Here is a 17,661-nt window from a genome sequence, read left to right on the forward strand (position 1 = left end):
TTTTGCCTTTCCACGGACCACCTGCAGTACCCTCATGGACCACTAGGGGTCCGCGGACCACAGTTTGGGAATGACTGATCTAGAGCACTTCACCATCTAGTGTGCACTATATAGTGTGCACCATCTAGTGTGAAGATAGCTCCTACTGGAGCTCAAGTCAAATGTTTCTATTTTATCTTTTTTGTACACAATAATAATCTTTTACATTGCAATCCTTTTATTTTTAATATTTGTTGTGTGTGCGCACGCATGTGCATGTGCGTAAGCATATGCGTGTGTCTGTGTGTCAAGTCAGTTAGAAATACAGAGTTCACTCAAAGCGAGGAGTCTGCCTTTAGCTATTATACCAGCCGCAGCTGAACCAGCTTCCTGAACAGATCAGATGTGCTCCAACAGTAGCCACATTCAAAACCAGACTCAGAACACATCTGTTCAGCTGAGCATTTACTGAATGAGCTCTGAGCACTGTATGTCCGACTGATCGCACCCTATCTGATCTGTTTGTTATTTTTATAATTGTTTTAATTTATCTTTGTTCTTTGGTTATTGTTATTTTATTTGTTCATTTGAGTTAAATATGATGAGTGAAAACTGGGTTTGATGGAAATTGCAAGTTTGACAAAAAGGTTTGAGTATGTGTAAATCTGTGGAAGGGTATGATGAGTGAGAATGGGTTTAACAAGAAGGTTCCTGAGTAAAAATCAAGGAATATTAATTGAAATAGACATTATGAACGTGTTTGAGAAAGAAATGAAGGGAAGGTGTTCTAATTAAGACGGTACATGTACAGTATGCAGACTGTAAACTGAAGAATGTTTTATTTTTATTTCAGACCACTATTGTATATCTGACCATTTTATTTTATTTTGAATTATCTTTACAACTGTTTAAATTATCCTTGTTTTTATTTTGCCAGTCAGGTGTGCCGTAAGCATCAGACGTTCAGCCAGCGGGCCGAGGGCATGACGTCTGAGACGAGGTCAGATGATAATTTACTAATAAAGAGCAGCTTATAATGTCTGCCATTTTATTTCCCAACTCCATCTGTACACAGTGTTTCTCTCATCTAGATTAGGGAACGTCTAGTTTATTTTGACATAAAAAAGAAAAAAAAAGAAATGAAGACCACAGACTTTGTGCATCTTATTGATACTATTATTTTGTATGTATTTGTTGTGCGAGTTGTCTTTAAATAAAGCATTAAAAACTTGTGAAGAGTCCAGATATTTTAGAAGAATAAATTGGAAGGACATAGAACGGATCTGTGTGAGACTGAACAATAAACATTCACTGTAAAAAATACAGCATCTGTTAAATACAATAAAGGATCAGGCAAAACACAGGTCTCATTTTATTTTTTGAACATTCACAAATTGTTTATACATAATGTCCCACGCACCTGTACAGCAAATGCATAAACAATTTGACTCCAGATTAGTAACACAGGCACTCTGGAATTAAGGCAAAAGGATATTTTGGCTTGTTTTGACGGCCCCCTTTGTACATTATGTTGACTATAAGTAATGTTGCATCTTCATGTCAACTCTCATTAGAGTATTAGTAGACTTTCTACTTAATATCCACTGACTCTTTACGTGATGGTCCTCCATCAGGAGTTCTACTGACAAGTGTATGTCAGCTTATTCCAACCCTAACCCTACTCTACTAATATTCTAATGGGAGTTAGGAGACATGTAAGCCAACAGATTGGGTTAAAGGGACCATCAAAATAAAGTGAAACCAACATGTTTACTGAAGAGCAACTGGACCAGACCTGACCCCTGACCCCAGTATTATGATTTGCTCCACAGATCAGACCCGCCAACATGTCGTCCCATCAGCCTTGGGTCTCAGGGAGAGCAGAAGCGTCCGTAGAACAGAATGCTTTTGGAGGAGTTGTGGCGGATGAAGAACAGGAAAGGATGATCGGCACAGAATCGCTCCGGACGCATCAGGCAGCGCATCATCATCACGGCACCGGTGGCCGCAGCCGCCTCCGTGCCTTCTTCATTCACCTCCACAAACGACTTGTGCACCACCTTAGACAGAACCAGATCACCGCTGGGGGACATTCTGGAAAAATCTGCTTTCTGCAAGTCAAACGCATCCACCATTCCCATGCTGATCAGAAGATCGTTCATGTTGTAGGTTTCCTCCATCTTGAATCTGGGCAGAGACACCTCGACCTCCAGAAGGTCCATCATGTCGGGTCTGGTCCACTCCATGAAGCTCTCGTAGGTCAGCGCGCTCTCCAGCTGGACAACAGAGAGACATGTTAAAGGGTTAGATAATCACGGAGTAAAGCCAAGTTCACATTGCCCGATTTTAGCCCGATTTTGACTCGCAGACATGTTTTGTGGAATCGCCGACAAATGCCTGAGATCATCTGCAAATCACGGCTTGTGCTCGAGACTGACAATCACACATTGTGAATAATCAAAGAGGCGATCAGAGAGAATCGCCAACGCCATGAGATATTTGGCTAAATATGCGGCAATTCAAACTCCTGCTGTGTGAAATGAGTTCTAACTGAAAATTACATCGGCAAAGACCGACAGCCAATGAGAGAGTGAGATACAGGGAGGAGTTATAGACAAATTATCAGTATTTTAATAGATTAAAACCACCGGAGAGAGTTGTCGGCGATTCTTCCTCCTGTCCTTATCCATCGGTCAGTGTGAACTCAGCAGAGACTGAATGATACTCCAGGGACTCATACAGTGTGAAGAGAGCAGTGACCCGACGAGTCTGAGAATCAAGCAGTCTAATCTCAGCTTTAGACCAGGCTTTAGACTCACAGCAGACCGCGGCTCACCTTCTGAAGGCCTGTGCCGTCTGAACTCAGCTTTAGACTCACACCAGACCGCGGCTCACCTTCTGAAGGCCCGTGCCGTCTGAACTCAGCTTTAGACTCACACCAGACCGCGGCTCACCTTCTGAAGGCCCGTGCCGTCTGAACTCAGCTTTAGACTCACACCAGACCGCGGCTCACCTTCTGAAAGCCCGTGCCGTCTGAACTCAGCTTTAGACTCACACCAGACCGCGGCTCACCTTCTGAAGGCCCCTGCCATCTGAACTCAGCTTTAGACTCACACCAGACCGCGGCTCACCTTCTGAAGGCCCGTGCCGTCTGAACTAGGCTTTAGACTCACACCAGACCGCGGCTCACCTTCTGAAGGCCTGTGCCGTCTGAACTCAGCTTTAGACTCACACCAGACCACGGCTCACCTTCTGAAGGCCCGTTCTGTCTGAACTAGGCTTTAGACTCACACCAGACCGCGGCTCACCTTCTGAAGGCCCTTGCCATCTGAACTAGGCTTTAGACTCGCACCAGACCGCGGCTCACCTTCTGAAGGCCTGTGCCGTCTGAACTCAGCTTTAGACTCACACCAGACCGCGGCTCACCTTCTGAAAGCCCGTGCCGTCGGAACTCAGCTTTAGACTCACACCAGACCGCGGCTCACCTTCTGAAGGCCCGTGCCGTCTGAACTCAGCTTTAGACTCACACCAGACCGCGGCTCACCTTCTGAAGGCCCATGCCGTCTGAACTAGGCTTTAGACTCACAGCAGACCGCGGCTCACCTTCTGAAAGCCCGTTCTGTCTGAACTCAGCTTTAGACTCACACCAGACCACGGCTCACCTTCTGAAGGCCCGTTCTGTCTGAACTAGGCTTTAGACTCACACCAGACCGCGGCTCACCTTCTGAAGGCCCGTGCCGTCTGAACTAGGCTTTAGACTCACAGCAGACCGCGGCTCACCTTCTGAAGGCCCGTTCTGTCTGAACTCAGCTTTAGACTCACACCAGACCACGGCTCACCTTCTGAAGGCCCGTTCTGTCTGAACTAGGCTTTAGACTCACACCAGACCGCGGCTCACCTTCTGAAGGCCCGTGCCGTCTGAACTCAGCTTTAGACTCGCACCAGACCGCGGCTCACCTTCTGAAGGCCCGTGCCGTCTGAACTCAGCTTTAGACTCGCACCAGACCGCGGCTCACCTTCTGAAGGCCCGTGCCGTCTGAACTCAGCTTTAGACTCACACCAGACCGCGGCTCACCTTCTGAAGGCCCATGCCGTCTGAACTAGGCTTTAGACTCACAGCAGACCGCGGCTCACCTTCTGAAAGCCCGTTCTGTCTGAACTCAGCTTTAGACTCACACCAGACCACGGCTCACCTTCTGAAGGCCCGTTCTGTCTGAACTAGGCTTTAGACTCACACCAGACCGCGGCTCACCTTCTGAAGGCCCGTGCCGTCTGAACTAGGCTTTAGACTCACAGCAGACCGCGGCTCACCTTCTGAAGGCCCGTTCTGTCTGAACTCAGCTTTAGACTCACACCAGACCACGGCTCACCTTCTGAAGGCCCGTTCTGTCTGAACTAGGCTTTAGACTCACACCAGACCGCGGCTCACCTTCTGAAGGCCCGTGCCGTCTGAACTCAGCTTTAGACTCGCACCAGACCGCGGCTCACCTTCTGAAGGCCCGTGCCGTCTGAACTCAGCTTTAGACTCGCACCAGACCGCGGCTCACCTTCTGAAGGCCCGTGCCGTCTGAACTCAGCTTTAGACTCACACCAGACCACGGCTCACCTTCTGAAGGCCCGTGCCGTCTGAACTCAGCTTTAGACTCACACCAGACCACGGCTCACCTTCTGAAGGCCCGTGCCGTCTGAACTCAGCTTTAGACTCACACCAGACCGCGGCTCACCTTCTGAAGGCCCGTGCCGTCTGAACTCAGCTTTAGGCTCACACCAGACCACGGCTCACCTTCTGAAGGCCCGTGCCGTCTGAACTCAGCTTTAGACTCACAGCAGACCGCGGCTCACCTTCTGAAGGCCCGTGCCGTCTGAACTAGGCTTTAGACTCACACCAGGCCGCGGCTCACCTTCTGAAAGCCCGTGCCGTCTGAACTCAGCTTTAGACTCACACCAGACCGCGGCTCACTTTCTGAATGCCCGTGCCGTCTGAACTAGGCTTTAGACTCACAGCAGACCGCGGCTCACCTTCTGAAGGCCCGTTCTGTCTGAACTCAGCTTTAGACTCACACCAGACCGCGGCTCACCTTCTGAAGGCCCGTTCTGTCTGAACTCAGCTTTAGACTCACACCAGACCGCGGCTCACCTTCTGAAGGCCCGTTCTGTCTGAACTCAGCTTTAGACTCACACCAGACTGCGGCTCACCTTCTGAAGGCCCGTTCTGTCTGAACTCAGCTTTAGACTCGCACCAGACGGCGGCTCACCTTCTGAAGGCCCGTGCCGTCTGAACTAGGCTTTAGACTCACACCAGACCACGGCTCACCTTCTGAAGGCCCTTGCCGTCTGAACTAGGCTTTAGACTCACACCAGACCGCGGCTCACCTTCTGAAGGCCCGTGCCGTCTGAACTAGGCTTTAGACTCACACCAGACCGCGGCTCACCTTCTGAAGGCCCGTGCCGTCTGAACTAGGCTTTAGACTCACAGAAGACCACGGCTCACCTTCTGAAGGCCCTTGCCGTCTGAACTAGGCTTTAGACTCACACCAGACCGCGGCTCCCCTTCTGAAGGCTCGTGCCGTCTGAACTAGGCTTTAGACTCACAGAAGACCACGGCTCACCTTCTGAAGGCCCTTGCCGTCTGAACTAGGCTTTAGACTCACACCAGACCGCGGCTCACCTTCTGAAGGCCCGTTCTGTCTGAACTAGGCTTTAGACTCACACCAGACCGCGGCTCACCTTCTGAAGGCCCGTTCTGTCTGAACTAGGCTTTAGACTCACACCAGACCGCGGCTCACCTTCTGAAGGCCCGTGCCGTCTGAACTCAGCTTTAGACTCACAGCAGACCGCAGCTCACCTTCTGAAGGCCCTTTCTGTCTGAACTCAGCTTTACACTCACACCAGACCACGGCTCACCTTCTGAAGGCCCGTGCCGTCTGAACTAGGCTTTCGACTCACAGCAGAGCGCGGCTCACCTTCTGAAGGCCCGTTCTGTCTGAACTCAGATTTAGACTCACAGCAGACCGCGGCTCACCTTCTGAAGGCCCTTTCTGTCTGAACTCAGCTTTAGACTCACACCAGACCGCGGCTCACCTTCTGAAGGCCTGTGCCGTCTGAACTCAGCTTTAGACTCACAGCAGACCGCGGCTCACCTTCTGAAGGCCCGTGACGTCTGAACTAGGCTTTCGACTCACAGCAGACCGCGGCTTACCTTCTGAAGGCCCGTGCCGTCTGAACTAGGCTTTAGACTCACAGCAGACCGCGGCTCACCTTCTGAAGGCCCTTTCTGTCTGAACTCAGATTTAGACTCACACCAGACCGCGGCTTACCTTCTGAAGGCCCGTGCCGTCTGAACTAGGCTTTAGACTCGCACCAGACCGCGGCTCACCTTCTGAAGGCCCGTGCCGTCTGAACTAGGCTTTCGACTCACAGCAGACCGCGGCTCACCTTCTGAAGGCCCGTTCTGTCTGAACTCAGATTTAGACTCACAGCAGACCGCGGCTCACCTTCTGAAGGCCTTTTCTGTCTGAACTCAGCTTTAGACTCACACCAGACCGCGGCTCACCTTCTGAAGGCCTGTGCCGTCTGAACTCAGCTTTAGACTCACAGCAGACCGCGGCTCACCTTCTGAAGGCCCGTGACGTCTGAACTAGGCTTTCGACTCACAGCAGACCGCGGCTTACCTTCTGAAGGCCCGTGCCGTCTGAACTAGGCTTTAGACTCACAGCAGACCGCGGCTCACCTTCTGAAGGCCCTTTCTGTCTGAACTCAGATTTAGACTCACACCAGACCGCGGCTTACCTTCTGAAGGCCCGTGCCGTCTGAACTAGGCTTTAGACTCGCACCAGACCGCGGCTCACCTTCTGAAGGCCCGTGCCGTCTGAACTAGGCTTTAGACTCGCACCAGACGGCGGCTCACCTTCTGAAGGCCCGTGCCGTCTGAACTAGGCTTTAGACTCGCACCAGACCGCGGCTCACCTTCTGAAGGCCCTTTCTGTCTGAACTCAGCTTTAGACTCACACCAGACCGCGGCTCACCTTCTGAAGGCCCGTGCCGTCTGAACTCAGCTTTAGACTCACACCAGACCGCGGCTCACCTTCTGAAGGCCCGTGCCGTCTGAACTAGGCTTTAGACTCGCACCAGACGGCGGCTCACCTTCTGAAGGCCCGTGCCGTCTGAACTAGGCTTTAGACTCGCACCAGACCGCGGCTCACCTTCTGAAGGCCCGTGCCGTCTGAACTAGGCTTTAGACTCGCACCAGACCGCGGCTCACCTTCTGAAGGCCCGTGCCGTCTGAACTAGGCTTTAGACTCACACCAGACCGCGGCTCACCTTCTGAAGGCCCGTGCCGTCTGAACTAGGCTTTAGACTCGCACCAGACGGCGGCTCACCTTCTGAAGGCCCGTGCCGTCTGAACTAGGCTTTAGACTCGCACCAGACCGCGGCTCACCTTCTGAAGGCCCGTGCCGTCTGAACTAGGCTTTAGACTCACACCAGACCACGGCTCACCTTCTGAAGGCCCTTGCCGTCTGAACTAGGCTTTAGACTCACAGCAGACCACGGCTCACCTTCTGAAGGCCCGTGCCGTCTGAACTAGGCTTTAGACTCGCACCAGACCGCGGCTCACCTTCTGAAGTCCCGTGCCGTCTGAACTAGGCTTTAGACTCGCACCAGACCGCTGCTCACATTCTGAAGGCCCGTGCCGTCTGAACTAGGCTTTAGACTCACACCAGACCGAGGCTCACCTTCTGAAGGCCCGTGCCGTCTGAACTAGGCTTTAGACTCACACCAGACCGCGGCTCACCTTCTGAAGGCCTGTGCCGTCTGAACTCAGCTTTAGACTCACACCAGACCGCTGCTCACATTCTGAAGGCCTGTGCCGTCTGAACTAGGCTTTAGACTCACACCAGACCGAGGCTCACCTTCTGAAGGCCGGTGCCGTCTGAACTCAGCTTTAGACTCACACCAGACCACGGCTCACCTTCTGAAGGCCCGTGCCGTCTGAACTAGGCTTTAGACTCGTACCAGACCACGGCTCACCTTCTGAAGGCCCGTGCCGTCTGAACTAGGCTTTAGACTCGTACCAGACCGCGGCTCACCTTCTGAAGGCCCGTGCTCTCGTCCTCCATGGCATTGGGGAGCAGGATCAGCATACTGAGCTCCTTCCCCACATATGGAAGCTCCAGAACCTGACAGTTCATCTCAGGAATGAAGGCCAGGGGAAACTTGGCCTTCTGGGACATCATCCGCACGGGCTTCGATTCATTCTGTCAATGCAAACATATCACAGTCACTCTCACTGAACTCACATGACTGGGCTGCACAGATCACAGGAATATTAAACATGTTCCATGAAGAGATAAAAAAACACACAACACAGATCAGTCTAACCCTAACCCATCCAATCACATGATCACATCCAGCAAACAGCATCTTCAGTCTCTTTCTTCAGGAAGGAAAACTAAAACAGAACTAAAGAAACCCTTCCCACTGTCCCATAATCCATTACTGTGTTCCGTGTGTGTATCAACCATTTCAGTATGATATTCAGTTATACTGACCTACTTTCGGACGTGGAAAGAGCAACAAAATATCATACTCAAGTGAAAGTACTATTACTTATTATAAGTACAATTACTGGTCTTTGTAATCTACTCAAACGAAAGTAAAAAAGTATAAAAAGGGGGGTAAAAAAATCATACATTTAATTTTAGGATTTAATACACATATTTTACCAAAAGGGTGGTAATCAAATCAAATGTAACAAACTTGTATCCTTTTAATTTTTGGCAAAGTGCTGCAAAACAGTTTTACTGAATTAAACCATGGATTAAAAAATGTATTCTTATTATTTTGACAAGCACCTTCTATGGTTGGTCTAATAGTGATATATTTCTTCATGGATCTCCTGAAGCGATCTGTGCTGTGAAAGTGCTCTATAAATGAAGGACACTTGACATTTACACAAATCTCACACAATGGTATTTAGATTAGATGTATTAATAATGTGGTGCATAAGCTGACCTTGTTCATCTTGAATTGCTGATCATGGGTCAGATCCTCTCTGAACTTCCTCTCCCAGTCACCCTTAAAGTACACAGCGTTCACCAGAACCAGCCGGGTCAGCGGGTCCACATCTGCTGCAGCCAGCAGGTCCTTGATCTTCTCTATGGTCAAACACACAGACCACAACTCAGGTCAACACACACTTCTGAACCGAGGTCAACACACACACTTAATGACAGATGTCACACCACAACACAGGTCAACACACACTTCTGAACTGAGGTCAACACACACACTTAATGACAGATGTCACACCACAACACAGGTCAACACACATTTCTGAACCGAGGTCAACACACACAATGACAGACGTCACATCAGAACTCAGGTCATCACACACTCAATGACACTAATGGCCGCAGAAGAGCGTCCTCCACCCAGCCGTTGGGTTACAGGTTTAGGTTAAAAGGTTAGTTCACCCAAAAAGGAAAATTGTCATTAATTACTCACCCTCATGTCATTGGACACCCGTAATCAATCAATCAACTTTATTTATATAGCGCTTTTACAATCACGATTGTGTCAGAGCAGCTTCAGTGTTAAACAGGACAATACTGCAGCAGAATTAGATTTGGCTGTACAGTCGTACTGGAGAAAACAGTGATGTTATCAGCTTATTTTAATTTATCATATAGCGACAATGTTGGCAGATCAGTATTATAGTTTATAGAATTAAATAAGACCTAATTCATACATTTTATTTGTATAATAAGTTTAATAACTTTAATCATATTTTTAGTGTTTTAGTAAGACCTTCATTCATCTTCGGAACACAAATTAAGATATTTTTGTTGAAAGCTGATGCTCATCTCACTACAGCGGCTGAACAATAATTTTACGAAGCGACGAAAAAAGTTATTGTGCGCACAAAAATAAAAACAACGACTTTATCCGGCAAGTTAATGATGTGAACTTGACGCATGCGCGAGAATATGGCGCAGATCCGCTGTTCATGACCCAGAAGAGTAGGAGCGCCGCAATCGCCTGAGTTTGTGGCCGAGACCTACACGGAAGACAATACCTTGGCGGATAAAGACATTATTTAGATCTTTTTTGCGCACAAAAACTATTCTCGCTGCTTCATAAAATTATTGTACATGTGTTTAGTGCCTTTATGGCTCTTGTGAGAGGGAATGTACTGAATGCCAATGGAGGCCTATCTGAAGCCTTTCTCAGCCATCAACTTTCAACAAAAATATCTTCATTTGTGTTCCGAAGATGGATGAAGGTCGTACGGGTGTCCAACCACATGAGGGTGAGTAATTAATGACATAATTTAAATTTTTCGGTGAACTAACCCTTTAAGGTTTGGGTTAGGGGTTAAGGTTAGGGGTTAAGGGTTAGAGTTAACCCTTCTTCCACCTTCTTCCAGGGTTAGGGGTAAGCTTCCTCCACCTTGAGTCTGCTTCTTCACTCAGCCGTTGGGTTAGGGTTTAGGGTTAGGTTAGGGGTTAACAGTAACTCTTCCTCCACCTTGAGTCTGCTCCTTCACTCACCCGTTGGGTTAGGGTTTAGGGTTAGGTTAGGGGTTAAGAGTAACTCTTCCTCCCCCTTGAGTCTGCTCCTCCACCCAGCCATTGGGTTAAGGGTTAGGGGTTGAGGGTAACTCTTCCTCTACCTTGAGTCTGCTCCTCCACCCAGCCGTTGGGTTAGGGTTAAGGGTTGTGGGTTAAGGGTAACTCTTCCTCCACCCAGCCATTGGTTTAGGGGTTAGGGTTAAGGTTAGGGTTAATGGTTAAGGGTAACCCTTCCTCCACCTTGAGTCTGCTCCTCCACCCAGCCGTTGGGTTAGGGGTTAAGGTTTAGGGATAGGGTTGGGGGGTTAAGGGTAACTCATCCTCCACCTTGAGTCGGCTCCTCCATCCAGACGTTGGGTTAGGTTTTAGGGTTAAAATTAGGGATAGGGTTTAAGGTTAGCGTTAATGGTTAGAGTTAAGGGTTAGGGGTTAAGGGTAACTCTTCCTCCACCTTGAGTCTGTTCCTCCACCCAGACATTGGGTTAGGGTTTAGGGTAAGGGGTTAAGGGTAACTCTTCCTCCACCTTGAGTCTGCTACTCCACCCAGCCGTTGGGTTAGGGTTTAGGGTTAAAATTAGGGATAGGGTTTAAGGTTAGCGTTAATGGTTAGAGTTAAGGGTTAGGGGTTATGGGTAACTCTTCCTCCACCTTGAGTCTGTTCCTCCACCCAGCCGTTGGCTTAGGGTTTAGGGTTAAGATTAGGGATAGGGGTTAGGGGTTAAGGTTAGGGTTTTACGGGATAGAGTTAACCCTTCTTCCACCTTCCAGGGTTAGGGGTAACTCTTCCTTCACCTTGAGTCTGCTCCTTCACTCAGCCGTTGGGTTAGGGTTTAGGGTTAGGTTAGGGGTTAAGAGTAACTCTTCCTCCACCTTGAGTCTGCTCCTCCACCCAGCCATTGAGTTAAGGGTTAGGGGTTAAGGGTAACTCTTCCTCTACCTTGAGTCTGCTCCTCCACCCAGCCGTTGGGTTAGGGTTAAGGGTTGGGGGTTAAGGGTAACTCTTCCTCCACCCAGCCGTTGGTTTAGGGGTTAGGGTTAAGGTTAGAGTTAGGGTTTAGGGTAAGGGGTTAAGGGTAACTCTTCCTCCACCTTGAGTCTGCTCCTCCACCCAGCCGTTGGCTTAGGGTTTAGGGTTAAGATTAGGGATAGGGGTTAGGGGTTAAGGTTAGCATTAATGGTTAGGGTTAAGGGTTACGGGTAACTCTTCCTCCACCTTGAGTCTGCTCCTCCACCCAGCCGTTGATGTGTTTGCGCGCCACCTCCGCCTGCCCGATGAAGTCCAGTGTCTGCAGCTCCGCCTCATAAAGGCTCTTTGTGTCCCCGAGGAATTTCTGGAACCACACAGAGGGAAAATAAAGACATACGGCACGCACAAAAACATACACACACACATACATACACAAAATGAACACAATGGTATGTGTATGTGTGTGTGTGTGTGTGTGTTGTGTGTGTGTCACCTCAGTGAAGCTGTAGGTCTGTTCTCCATAGAGGTGGTTAGCTAGACTCTGTGTGTGTGTGTGTCTCACCTCAGTGAAGCTGTAGGTCTGTTCTCCATAGAGGCGGTTAGCTAGACTCTGTGTGTGTGTGTGTGTGTGTGTGTGTGTGTGTGTCTCACCTCAGTGAAGTTGTAGGTCTGTTCTCCATAGAGCCGGTTAGCTAGGCTCAGTGCATACGGAGCTCCGGCTCGGTTCATCTCGATCAGCAGTTTTTTGAAGCCTGTGTGGATTTCATCGCTCGCTTCTGGAAAACACAAAGTCTGGAGACAAATGGCCAATCACAGAAGAGATCAAACACTAACACTCTCCATACTGAGGAGTTCTCTTTCATAGATTCACTCGACGCTGCGTAGTGACGCATTAGGGGAACGCCCTCTGGGTGTGCTGATTGGCTGAAGCTCTTATAGAATCGCCCCAGTTCATTGGCTGATGGTGCAGCTCCGCCCCTCGCGCAACACAATGGCCCTCATTTATCAATCTTGCGTAGAAACGGGCGTATATGTTAGAGTAAGATTATGCTTACACTCCTCTCACCACCTGATTTATGAAGCTGTGCGCACCTCTGCAGTCCAGGTGTACGCTTTACCTGCCCTTGATAAATGCTGCAGCTGAAAACGATCGTCATTAGAATAACACGCCCCTATATATTCAAGTCTCCGCCTCCCCCACGCCCTCATTTTACACCACGGACACACAGAAGACGGCAAAGAAGCGAAACTTCTCCGACGTGGAGATCGGGCGCATCTCAATCATCTCACTAGTCCACTAGTCAGGGCACTGATTAGGACATAAGTCAATGGGCTGACTCGCTGATCAGTGCCCTGACTAGTGGACTAGTGAGATGATTGAGACGTGCCCATCGAGACCATCACCAGGGAAATGGAAAAAAAGTGAAATTATTTTATTTGAGAGTTTAAAGAGTGGGATTAAAGGTGGCCACAAAAACAAAATATGGACCCAAATTACGAGTGTTGTTAATAGTGTGGAGGTTGAGAAGCGAACTCAAGCAGCAACTCTGATAAGCAGAACTCTGTTCTCCTCTTTGTGAAGTGCGATGAGTTTCGTCGTTGTCCCCCGCTGTGCACTCAATCAAACCTTAGTTACAGTAAGCGGAGTCTCGTTGGCGTGTGCGGTATACCGTTCCCCTAATGCGTCAGTAAGCGGGGTCTCGTTGGCGTGTGCGGTATACCGTTCCCCTAATGCGTCAGTGAGCGGGGTCTCGTTGGCGTGTGCGGTATACCGTTCCCCTAATGCGTCAGTAGCGGGGTCTCGTTGGCGTGTGCGGTATACCGTTCCCCTAATGCGTCAGTAAGCGGGGTCTCGTTGGCGTGTGCGGTATACCGTTCCCCTAATGCGTCAGTGAGCGGGGTCTCGTTGGCGTGTGCGGTATACCGTTCCCCTAATGCGTCAGTAGCGGGGTCTCGTTGGCGTGTGCGGTATACCGTTCCCCTAATGCGTCAGTAAGCGGGGTCTCGTTGGCGTGTGCGGTATACCGTTCCCCTAATGCGTCAGTGAGCGGGGTCTCGTTGGCGTGTGCGGTATACCGTTCCCCTAATGCGTCAGTAAGCGGGGTCTCGTTGGCGTGTGCGGTATACCGTTCCCCTAATGCGTCAGTAGGCGGGGTCTCGTTGGCGTGTGCGGTATACCGTTCCCCTAATGCGTCAGTGAGCGGGGTCTCGTTGGCGTGTGCGGTACACCGTTCCCCTAATGCGTCAGTAGGCGGGGTCTCGTTGGCGTGTGCGGTATACCGTTCCCCTAATGCGTCAGTAGGCGGGGTCTCGTTGGCGTGTGCGGTATACCGTTCCCCTAATGCGTCAGTAAGCGGGGTCTCGTTGGCGTGTGCGGTATACCGTTCCCCTAATGCGTCAGTAAGCGGGGTCTCGTTGGCGTGTGCGGTATACCGTTCCCCTAATGCGTCAGTGAGCGGGGTCTCGTTGGCGTGTGCGGTATACCGTTCCCCTAATGCGTCAGTAAGCGGGGTCTCGTTGGCGTGTGCGGTATACCGTTCCCCTAATGCGTCAGTAGGCGGGGTCTCGTTGGCGTGTGCGGTATACCGTTCCCCTAATGCGTCAGTAGGCGGGGTCTCGTTGGCGTGTGCGGTATACCGTTCCCCTAATGCGTCAGTAGGCGGGGTCTCGTTGGCGTGTGCGGTATACCGTTCCCCTAATGCGTCAGTAGGCGGGGTCTCGTTGGCGTGTGCGGTATACCGTTCCCCTAATGCATCAGTGAGCGGGGTCTCGTTGGCGTGTGCGGTATACCGTTCCCCTAATGCGTCAGTAAGCGGGGTCTCGTTGGCGTGTGCGGTATACCGTTCCCCTAATGCGTCAGTAAGCGGGGTCTCGTTGGCGTGTGCGGTATACCGTTCCCCTAATGCGTCAGTAAGCGGGGTCTCGTTGGCGTGTGCGGTATACCGTTCCCCTAATGCGTCAGTGAGCGGGGTCTCGTTGGCGTGTGCGGTATACCGTTCCCCTAATGCGTCAGTGAGCGGGGTCTCGTTGGCGTGTGCGGTATACCGTTCCCCTAATGCGTCAGTGAGCGGGGTCTCGTTGGCGTGTGCGGTATACCGTTCCCCTAATGCGTCAGTGAGCGGGGTCTCGTTGGCGTGTGCGGTATACCGTTCCCCTAATGCGTTAGTAAGCGGGGTCTCGTTGGCGTGTGCGGTATACCGTTCCCCTAATGCGTCAGTAAGCGGGGTCTCGTTGGCGTGTGCGGTATACCGTTCCCCTAATGCGTCAGTAAGCGGGGTCTCGTTGGCGTGTGCGGTATACCGTTCCCCTAATGCGTCAGTAAGCGGGGTCTCGTTGGCGTGTGCGGTATACCGTTCCCCTAATGCGTCAGTGAGCGGGGTCTCGTTGGCGTGTGCGGTATACCGTTCCCCTAATGCGTCAGTGAGCGGGGTCTCGTTGGCGTGTGCGGTATACCGTTCCCCTAATGCGTTAGTAAGCGGGGTCTCGTTGGCGTGTGCGGTATACCGTTCCCCTAATGCGTCAGTAAGCGGGGTCTCGTTGGCGTGTGCGGTATACCGTTCCCCTAATGCCTACGCAGCGTCTCGTTCCCTATTCAGAGAGCACAGGTTAGGTGAGTAACCCTAGACGTTCAAAAGTCTTCATCGACATTAGTAACTTTCAGCTCTGCCTCCATGCGTTTCATCAAATGTAGTTTAATTAAATATGTTCTTCTGTAATAAACTCTCACAATCCGATGATATGGAAGGGTTAATGTGGTTTCTTCAGTTCAGACGGCGCTTTAATCCGTTTATTGCTCAAATGTGATCAACATTACTTAATAAAAGTAATTTAACAATTAAATCGAACAAAATGTTTCGACTGTCATTCTGTCCATTCAGATTTGTGTATAAGTAATAAATTAACCTACAAAACCAAAGTATAAGTCTCGCCTCATGCCTTGATCACGCCCTGAGCTGATAACAGAGCATTCCTAACCTTTACAGCCTGTGTGTGGAAATAATGACACACACACACACACACACACATCTTTATTATTTCCATCAGTGTGTCAAAGTTCAGGCTGAGACAGAACCAGCCACACCAACAGCAAACACACATCACGTGATCGACTCAACACAGGTGTGTGTGTGTCTCACCCGGGTCATCTGAGTGTGTGTGTGTGTGTGTGTGTGTGTGTGTGTGTCTCACTCAGCTCATCTGAGTGTTTGTGTCTCTCCTGCTCATCTGTGTGTGTGTATCTCACCCGGCTCATCTGAGTGTGTGTGTGTGGCTCACCTGAGTGAGTGTGTGTGTGGCTCACCCGGCTCATCTGTGTGTGTGTGTATGTGTGTGTCTCACCCGGCTCATCTGTGTGTGTGTGTGTGTGTGTGTGTGTGTGTGTGTGTGTGTGTGTGTGTGTGTGTGTGTATCTCACCCGGCTCATCTGAGTGTGTGTGTGTCTCACCCGGCTCATCTGAGTGTGTGTGTGTCTCACCCTGCTCATCTGAGTGTGTGTGTGTGGCTCACCCGGCTCATCTGAGTGTGTGTGTGTGGCTCACCCGGCTCATCTGAGTGTGTGTGTGTGGCTCACCCGGCTCATCTGAATGTGTGTGTGTGGCTCACCCGGCTCATCTGAGTGTGTGTGTGGCTCACCCGGCTCATCTGAGTGTGTGTGTCTCACCCTGCTCATCTGAGTGTGTGTGTGTGTGTGTGTCACACCCCGCTCATCTGAGTGTGTGTGTCTCACCCTGCTCATCTGAGTGTGTGTGTGTGTGTGTGTGTGTCACACCCCGCTCATCTGAGTGTGTGTGTGTGTGTCTCACCCTGCTCATCTGAGTGTGTGTGTGTGGCTCACCCTGCTCATCTGAGTGTGTGTGTGTGGCTCACCCGGCTCATCTGAGTGTGTGTGTGTGGCTCACCCGGCTCATCTGAGTGTGTGTGTGTGGCTCACCCGGCTCATCTGAGTGTGTGTGTGTGGCTCACCCGGCTCATCTGAGTGTGTGTGTCTCCTCCTGCTCCGAGCGACAGCATTGACAGCGCCGCAGAGATGCTGAGAGGAGAATAAAACACATTTCCGGACGCGTTTCCCTCGCGGATCCTCTGGAACAGATCGAGTGCGAACCGCGCATGCGCTGCTGACAGAGCCTCCATTCTCACACACTGAACACACACACATACGATTATTGACAGACCTTTACATTTATCACATGTATAACTACTGCATGAACACAGTAAATGAATATGAATAAGAACATTTTAAATATGAAATGCACATGCAGACAATATTTGTATATTTAATCTTTCATTTCACGCTTCCGCGTTCTCAGCGCCTCGTCGATCTCTGCGCCCATTGGACGATCCGCCACCACAAACGACTGTGATTGGCCCAACTCTGGCCAGACTACATGTAAACAGTCATATGCGCATTTATATATCATATATTATATATATTTACCGCGGATTAAGTGCAGGCGATAATAAACAGCGCATTTCTGCTTAAGTTATCGCTGATCAAGACAAAAGCTCCGACATTAACGTCAGTATTTCAGCCTGTTCTTCTGTATACGAGCAACACACACACACACACACACACACACACACACACACACACACACACACACACACACACAGTAGATCCGTGTGTATCGATAATCACAGTTATTTAATTGTTGATCTGAATTATAAGTTACTCACGTGCAGTCAAACGAGTCTGGAGCTGGACGAGCTTAGCAGTGACAGATCACCGGAGAGTCCGCGTTTATAAGAGACACACCCTCATGAACACACACACACACAGACCAGATCAGTCTCTCTCTCTCTCTCTCTCTCTCTCTCTCTCTCTCTCTCTCTCTCTCTCTCTCTCTCTCTCTCTCTCTCTCTCTCTCTCTCTCTCTCTCTCTCTCTCTCTCTCTCTCTCTCTCTCTCTCTCTCTCTCTCTCTCTCTCTCTCTCTCTCTCTCTCTCTCTCTCTCTCTCTCTCTCTCTCTCTCTCTCTCTCTCTCTCTCTCTCTCTCTCTCTCTCTCTCTCTCTCTCTCTCTCTCTCTCTCTCTCTCTCTCTCTCACACACACACACACACACAAAGACCAGATCAGTTTTTTACTTTCTCAAAAAAGCTATGTAGTTTTATTCCGTGTTGACAGACACTTAAACCCACTGAAAACACA

At 50.1% G+C, this 17,661-nt stretch overlaps 1 protein-coding gene across 3 annotated transcripts; it reads right to left on the bottom strand.

Moving 5' to 3' along the window:
- Window positions 1–1,338: 1,338 nt before the first annotated feature.
- serpinb1l3 (serpin peptidase inhibitor, clade B (ovalbumin), member 1, like 3) lies at window positions 1,339–17,317 on the bottom strand. Of its 3 annotated transcripts, XM_067434344.1 has the most exons (7): window positions 17,191–17,317; window positions 16,480–16,656; window positions 12,169–12,309; window positions 11,764–11,881; window positions 8,992–9,134; window positions 8,067–8,234; window positions 1,339–2,255 (listed from the first exon to the last, which is right to left on the bottom strand). In XM_067434344.1, exons 2-7 carry the CDS (start codon window positions 16,645–16,647, stop codon window positions 1,851–1,853), a joined length of 1,143 nt encoding a protein of 380 aa, XP_067290445.1. In that variant the 5' UTR covers window positions 16,648–16,656; window positions 17,191–17,317; the 3' UTR covers window positions 1,339–1,850. The 3 variants fall into 3 exon arrangements, with proteins under 3 accessions (XP_067290445.1, XP_067290446.1, XP_067290444.1); XM_067434345.1 differs by lacking the exons at window positions 16,480–16,656; window positions 17,191–17,317 and adding an exon at window positions 16,150–16,182; XM_067434343.1 differs by lacking the exons at window positions 16,480–16,656; window positions 17,191–17,317 and adding an exon at window positions 15,761–15,807.
- Between the last annotated feature and the right edge of the window lie 344 nt (window positions 17,318–17,661).

The sequence above is a fragment of the Pseudorasbora parva genome, chromosome 24 (assembly GCF_024679245.1).
Source record: "Pseudorasbora parva isolate DD20220531a chromosome 24, ASM2467924v1, whole genome shotgun sequence".
Taxonomy (NCBI): Eukaryota; Metazoa; Chordata; class Actinopteri; order Cypriniformes; family Gobionidae; genus Pseudorasbora; species Pseudorasbora parva.